Source organism: Humulus lupulus, chromosome 2, assembly GCF_963169125.1.
Source record: "Humulus lupulus chromosome 2, drHumLupu1.1, whole genome shotgun sequence".
NCBI classification, from domain to species: domain Eukaryota; kingdom Viridiplantae; phylum Streptophyta; class Magnoliopsida; order Rosales; family Cannabaceae; genus Humulus; species Humulus lupulus.
The window spans coordinates 58737431-58745217 of NC_084794.1; the positions used below are offsets into that span (position 1 = coordinate 58737431).

Sequence of the window (7787 nt, forward strand, 5' to 3'; positions counted from 1 at the left end):
CCAGTTTCTTGATTTTTTATATATATATTTTTAATTTATTCAGTTGACTATCGTGAATGTCTATCCGTCTTCTGAGGAGAGGAAGAAACCAGCAGTGAAGAAGTTTAAGTTTGAGCCTCTATACTTGCCGAATGTGTGTGCTGAAGATGGAAACAGTAGTTCGAGTACCCAGGTACTGGTTAGTTTTGTTGTTTGTTTTAGTTAAAAAGAAATATTATTTTGTTTTGAAATTTATAGGTTTCTTTTTATGTTTTTTTTTTTTTGCTGTTTTGTAAAGTATTTTATTTTGTTTTTTTAGGTTGATAGTGTAAAGCTGAGATTGATTTGTGAATCAATCTCATCAATAAAAGCAAGCCAAGAATCTATTATTAGTGACATTGCAGTTATGAGATCTGAGTTCATGGGGAAACTCAGTGATTTGTCTGCAATGATTGCAAAAATTGTTGCAAAAAATTCTGAAAAGGTTGCAAATACAATTGATGAAAGTGCTGATTTTAATGAAGGGGAAAAGCCAGCTGATTTTGATAATGTTTCCAGTTCTATTTCTGATGATTCTAAGGTAACTTGTTTGTTTTTATGCTTTATTGTTTTTTTTAACCATTTTTTGTTGTAACCAGATTGTTTTTTTTTTTTTTGGCTAGGATTGTAGAATTGATTCAGGTGAAGAGTTTGATGGTAGTAAGGTAACTAGTTTATGTTTCTTAATAGTATGTTGTGTTTTTGTAGTTGATTAGTGTAACCAGTTACTGTTGTAACCAGTTTCATTATTTATTTTAGGGTGTCGAGAAGGATTTAAATGAAAATTTTGATGTTGTTTATTCTGGGTTGGAGTTGTCAAATGTTGTGGGTGGAGATAAGGTTTTGAAATTTATTTTTGTTTTTGTTTTTTGTATTATTTTATTTAAAATTGAATTTGTTGTAATTGATTTTATTTTTATTCATTATAGGATTTTTCAAAGAAGCCTGAGTTCAATTCAGTTGGTTTAAGTTTTGAAGAAGTATATGTGGATCCAGAGATTTTGAATGTTATTGATAAAACTGTTAAGTATGCAGAAGGAGAAAAGAGATTTAGTGGGAGTAAGGATGATTGGAAAGTTGTGATGGTTGGTGATGATGATGAAGTTCATGTTGCTATTGAAAAGAGGGAGCCTAAACCCAGTACTCATGTCAAATCTCATTTTGTTACTGAGTTTGGTTCTTCTGAAGTAAAAGAAACTGTGAAGAGGAAGTGGTGACTGTTAGAGGATTGCTTCATTTGAAGATGAAGATGGGCAGAATGTTTCAAAGAATGAATGCCTGGATTATATTTCTTGGATTGAGGATAAAATGATTTTTAAGAATAAGTATGTTTTTTTATATTTTGTTTAATATTATTATCCTTGATATTTAATTGTTTGTTAATATATATATATATATTTTTTTTTTTTGAAGGAAGAAGAAATTTTCTGATGTCAATAACATTATCAATCCACCAATGGATTATTCTTTTGTTAAAATTTCTGAGAAGATGTGGTTTTACAAGCTTCAAATTTGTGGGGAGGACCTTATGGACACTGTAAGTAACCAGGTTCTTGGTATAATGTTTATTAATTAGTATTTGTTTGTTTAGATGTTTTGTTTTTTTTTGTTAATCATGGTTAAGACAAGTAACCAGGTTCCTTTTAGTACTGTGTGTAAATTGTTTTTATTATTTATGGGTAGTAACCGGGTTCTTGTAGCATTGTGTGTAACTTGTTTTTTTTATTATATATTGGCTAGTATCCAGGTTCCTAACTTTTGTATGTTTATTTATTTTTTGTAGCATATCAATGTATGTTTTTATTACTTGAGGAAGAAGATTAAGTTGATTGATGGTTTGAACAAGAGGGTTACAACTACAGACTCTTGGTTTGATGCAAGTATCAAGAGTTTGTATGATAACTTTGTGGTAGCCAAATGTGATTCAAGCAGCATTCGTTTTGATAACCTCATTTTAGATTACATTATTAGTGAATATTAGTTTTATAACACTCCTTGGGTGAATGTGGTTCAGTTGCATTGAGTTTTTATTCACTTTTCCATTAATAGTAGGATGTTAACTGTCTACAACTCTTTGACGAGGAAGAAGTATGAGAGTATTGCTTTGCCATATGTGAAGGCTTATTTTGTTGTTTTACCATATTTTCTAGATTTTCTTGATTTTTATTGTTCTAGGAAAGATTTGGACTTGAATGTTGGTCCATATTCTGTTGGGAAGAAGGATGCAATTGATTTTAACTTTGCCAAAGACTTGCCGTTTCAAGAGGATAAGTAAATAACTGGTTTTTGTATATTGTTGTTTATTTTTCTATTTTGTTTGTTTTAAATAATTTCATATGTTGTTTTTTTTTTTTTTTTTGCAGTGATTGTGGAGTATTTGTTATCAAGTATGCTGATTTGTTTATCCATGGAAAGATTGATGACATCCCAAAGAACATGGCTGCCAAAATTGCTACCTATCGTGATTATCTTGCCATTAACTTGTATAGTCATGCAAAAAAGAAGCAGATTGGTGGGTACAAGACAGAAGATGATGCTCCATCAAAGAAATCAAAGAGGAGGAGGAATTATAAGTAGAGATGTTGCAGTTTTTTTTTTTAGTTGTATTAACGACCATGTCTTTTTTTTTTCTTTGTTTAATAGTGAAATTGTGGTTTGTAACTGGATACTGTTTTAGTACTGTACTTATGTATGGTTTTTTTTTTTTTTGGTCAATGTAAAGAATTGGTTTCAACTTTTGGCTTAATATAAAGTTTTTTTTTAATGTATTTTATTTTAATGTGTATGTTTTTTTTTCAATAGAGTTGGTGATTTTTTTTTTAAAGTGTGAAGATATTGTTATGTACATGTTTTTTTTTCATATAGGTTTCGATTATTATTGTATGAAGATGGTGTAACCGGTTACTTTTGTGTTAGATAGTAAAAGCTATATGTTTCAGGTAACTGGTACTGTTTCTTTAGTTTTTATTTCTATTTTTTTTAATTATTTTTTTATTTATTTATGTTTCTTGTTTTTTTTTTTTTTGTGTGAACGATTTGTGATTATATAACTAGGTTTTTTAAGTAGTTGGTTTCATTAATATATAGTCGTTTGTTAAATTTACTTATAGTAACTGCTTTTTTTTTTCTATTTTATGTGTTGTAACCAGGTACTTGAATCTTCAGATTTTGAATATCTTGTGTTGGAACCTAGAAGTTGAGTATCAAGTTTATAATATTTATGTTTTTTTTTTGTGAAAGATTTGTGGTTATATAATTAGGTTTTTAAATCGTTGGTTACATGTATATGTAGTCGTTTGTTAAATTTACTTATAGCATCTGTTTTTTTTTCTTTCTATAATATGTGTTGTAACCAGGTACTTGAGTCTTCAGATTTTGTATATCTTTGTGTTTGGAACCATGAAGTTGAGTATCAAGTTTATAAAATGTAAAATGTTTAAAAAGTTTGTACTTTTATTGAAGTAGAAAACATTAGTGAAGTAGAAAACATTAGGATACAATTTTATTACATCAAATGAAATTATTGAAATTGTAGTATATCTATTATTTAGAAAATTATTTGTCTATTTTCTTTGACTTTGTTGGGTTTCGCTGCTTTGGGATTGGTTCATTCCTGCATGTTTTTCTATTATGTCCTGGCTGCGCGCATCTTCCACATTTTATTTGCACCTTTGGTTCTCCTCTAGATCTGATTCTTTTCCTTCTAAGGCGGCCTGGTGGTTTCCTTGATTTTGGTGGTAGGACAATTTTGTTTAAAGTCTCTGGTAGTGTCCATTCGTTTTCATTTGGCAATGGATGAACAGTTGAGTCATATGTTGCTTTCATAGTTGTAGTTTTGTAGTAATTAGCAACATAATCATATGTTTTCAGCCGTGTTTTGGCGAATACTGCTATTGCATGTGCACACGGTATTTCATCTTGTTAGAACCTTTTGCATTCACATGTTTTCTCCATTAGGTTGACCAAAAAATTTCCTTTCTGTTCAACCACAACTTGGTACAGTATAGTGTTTACTGGGAAGACCTGTTTATTTTAGTAGAGGAATACATGTTAGAAACTGGATACTGTGATATTTTTGAGTAACTGGTTACTAAAAGATTTGGTAAATAATATTCAGTGCTCAATATATGTCAGGTACCTGAAATTTAATGGCACGAATAAAGTTTTCTCTAAGCACAGTTTCAGTATCTGTTGTTACTTGTGTGAATGTTCTGTTTGCTTCGTTACCATTTTTCCATGCCCATTTTTTAACTAAACTTCGAAGGCCCTCCATCATTGTAGTGATTGGCAGCGTTCTTGCAGCTTTCAATGCAGCATTTATTGATTCAGCTATATTTGATGTCATCATTGTATATCTTCTTGTTGGAGCATGGCATCTAGACCAAGTTGAATATCCAATTTTTTGTAAATATGGTCTTATGCATGTGTCAATCTTGTCTATTTCATGCATGTAGTGCTCAAATGATTGTACCCTGTATGCCTTTGCTGCTTTGACAAAGTTTAGGTTTAGGTCCTCCCCATGGACACCGAAATTGACTTTGATGTTGTTTAACAGGTGGAATATGCATGCTCCATGGAAAGTTTTTGGGTATACATCGTCTATAGCATTTTCTATGCTTTTATGCCTGTCTGAAATGATTGCCATACCTGTTTGCAAAATCACAATGGAGTGACTGGTTATTCTGTCCTAACTGAGTAACTGGTTTCATTAATTTATATGACTGTTATTTTTTTTTTACACTGTTTTTACTATTTTATTGCTGGATTATTATTAAACTAATAATTTTATGAGTTTAGTTTGTTTCAATAAGAATATAAAGAAGAAAACAGTACCTTCTCTTTCTCCATATGTCTCCTTTAGCTTTGTGAAAAACCATAACCATGATGAATCATTTTCAGAGTCTCCTATTCCAAAGGCTAATGGAAATATGTTGTTGTTAGCATCCATTGTTGAAGCAGTGAATAAAGTTCCCCCAAATGATGTCTTCAAGTAAGTTCCATCTATCACAATGACTGGCCTACAGTGTTTCCATCCTTTGATGGAATTTGCAAATGCTAGGTACATATATTTGAAGTGATCTGTATTGTCTGTAACCAGGTGTGTAATTGTACCTGGGTTCGAGACTTCTAACATGTGAAGGTAGATGGGAAGTTTTTGGTATGAATCATCTTGGTTTCCCCTTGCCAATTCTAAAGCTTTTTCTCTTTCTCTCAAGGCTTTTTGGTACCCCATTGAAACACCAAAATCATCTAGCATGTCGTTGATTATGTCATGTGGTGTGTGTACTCTCTTTATTGACATGTATTTTGATTTTATTAGTTCCCCAATGACATTGCAATTAGCCTGCCTGTGGTCTTCCATAATGATATCCAAGGAGCAGGTGTGAGTTTTTACATACTTTCTGATTTTAAATGTTTCTGTTTTCCTGAACTTTGAAGCTCTAAGTAACCAGTTACAATTGTCATCCACACAGGTTACCAGGTACTCTCTTGGTTCAGATCTTTTTGTCTTGAATTGGAAGTTATGGATCATAGCATAATAACATAGAGCAGATTTTAAGAGCTTTTTGTCCTTATAAATCTAGCCTTCTTCAACTTTGAAAATTTTATGATCAGTTATAATTTATGTTTCTTCTTTTCTTTTTCTTTTGTTTTCTTCTGTTCTCTCTATGATAAATTCTGCTACATCATCAGCTATGTCTGTAATATTTGGGAAGGTTTGTACCTGGTTATTTCTCGTGTAGGTTGCTTCGTTATATTGTAATTCTGTAGCTGATTGCTCGTTGTTTAGTTGAAGAACTAGCTTTTCTAAATCTGTGTTCTGTTTTTGTGTTTCTTCTTCATATGTATTGTGTTGAACAGTTTCAACTATTGTTTGATCAACAGTGGTGATGCATAGTGGTAGCTCAGTTACTTCATTTTGCATCTTTTTCAGCTCAATGTAGAATAGGACTGAATTGTCAGTGAGTAATTTCATCGGTGGCATACCTGGTGATAACTGGTAACTCAGCTCAATATTTTGAATATTGCATTTTATCTCAGTTTTCACTAAATGAACCAAATTGTTTAGAGAACAATTTTTTGGTATTATCAGTCCAGTCATGGTGTAGTCATCATATTGAAATCTATCTGTCCATTTTCCTCCAAAACGAATCAATGTCATTATGGACTCCATATCTGCATTATAGCACAACATAATTTTTAGTGATGTTTAAAATGTATCTGGTTGTGTTAGTGAATGAATATTATTAATGTTGAAATTATTTTAGTAACTGGTTTCTTTTAGTGAATCGAGAACTATTTTCCAGGTTCCATAATTATTTATGTTGTATTAAATTCTGTTTTTGTGTGTGTAACTGGTTACTTTAGTGAATGTGTTGTCTTTTTTTTATTTTTCAAATATGCAAAGTTAAAATTATATTGTGTAACTGGTTTCATAAACGTAAATCAGTTTCTATTTTTACATTTTTCATGATAAATTATTATGCAGAATGTTATTATTATTTTTTTTCGTATGTAACTGGTTACTGTATTTATTTTGTTGTTATTTTTATATTATTTTGTAATATTTGAATTATGTAATGTTGAACTTTTTTGTGATGTAACTGGTTTCATGTGTGTAATTAAAAAAGTTTTGAAACAAGTAGTTTGAGTCAAGAATTTTATCAGGAAGTAATTTGCAAATTCTTTGTGTAAATATTTTGCATGTCGTATATTTGAAAAAAGATTTGCTTACCTGTTTGAGAAATCAGAGAAGTTGATGGATTTCTGCTTTTGCTGATGTGAACGAACGTAAAAGCAGGGGATGTAATCGGAGAAGAAGATCTGTTTATTGGAGAAGAAGATCTGCCGGAGAAGAAGAAGAAGAAGATCTGAAATTGAATTGAATGTTTAATTGGATGACTGGAGAAAGATGATGTTACTGTCTGGATATTTACCAAGAGGAGACGAAGATGAGAGTAGCAGCCACCAATTCTTGATCGGATTTTGATCGGAAACAATGGAGAATATGAAGCTGTGATCGGAAAAAATGGTCGATGAATTGCTGTACGCGGACAAAAAATTTCTTGATTGGCAAAGGGCGAAATCTTTTTCTTGATCGAAAATTATGGGAATCTGGTTTGTTAGTTTATGGGAATTCCATATTTATATTTTTGTATTAACCGTGTATTACCATATTTGGCTTAATTATTTTTTTGTCCATATATATTTAAAGTTTAGTTAAAATTCCCATATTTATGTTAAGTTCTCTTGTTAAAAGGGCCCTGGCCATAGCCTTAACTGGCCCATACCTTGGTTTGGCTAAGTAGCTAAGATTGATATTAGTTACTGATTCTGAATATATTTTTTTAATCAAATTTCATTTGAGAGGACAGAAACATGTGCTGGCAATATAGGTGTTATCCCCAAAAAATGGAGATTGATGACGTGGCAATAGAGGTGACAAGTGGTAGTACATGGTCCGTAAAAGACACATTAATAAGTCAATAAATATATTGGCTCATCAGAGTTGTGATAAAGTGACTTGGCTTAGGAGTAGCTCAGAGTGCAATGTTAGACCAGAGTGCCATGTTAGACCAATGTGCCATGTTAGACCAGTGTGCCATGTTAGACCAGAGATATGGCATGCTAGACCAGAGTGCCATGTTAGACCAGAGACATGGCATGCTAGACCAGAGGGCCATGTTAGACCAGAGGAGTGTGTGTCCTACCAGCCAAGTGCGTGACTGCCCAGTGAAGGTGTGTTCGACCAGATTGAATGTGATATG

The 7787-nt window shown here is 31.8% G+C and overlaps 1 protein-coding gene across 1 annotated transcript; it reads right to left on the bottom strand.

The window, feature by feature from the left end:
* Positions 1–3939: 3939 nt before the first annotated feature.
* Positions 3940–5380, bottom strand: LOC133814308 (uncharacterized). Its single transcript, XM_062247288.1, has 3 exons — positions 4852–5380; positions 4157–4665; positions 3940–4041 (listed from the first exon to the last, which is right to left on the bottom strand). The coding sequence occupies exons 1-3, from the start codon at positions 5378–5380 to the stop codon at positions 3940–3942; spliced, it is 1140 nt and encodes a 379-aa protein (XP_062103272.1).
* Positions 5381–7787: the final 2407 nt, after the last annotated feature.

Coding starts and splice junctions, on each gene's coding strand:
- LOC133814308 (XM_062247288.1), bottom strand. CDS start 5,380: ATGGAAGACCACAGGCAGGCTAATTGCAATGTCATTGGGGAACTAATA. Junction 4,666..4,851: donor GACATATGGAGAAAGAGAAG/GTACTGTTTTCT, acceptor TTTTGCAAACAG/GTATGGCAATCATTTCAGAC. Junction 4,042..4,156: donor TTCGTGCCATTAAATTTCAG/GTACCTGACATA, acceptor TAAAATAAACAG/GTCTTCCCAGTAAACACTAT.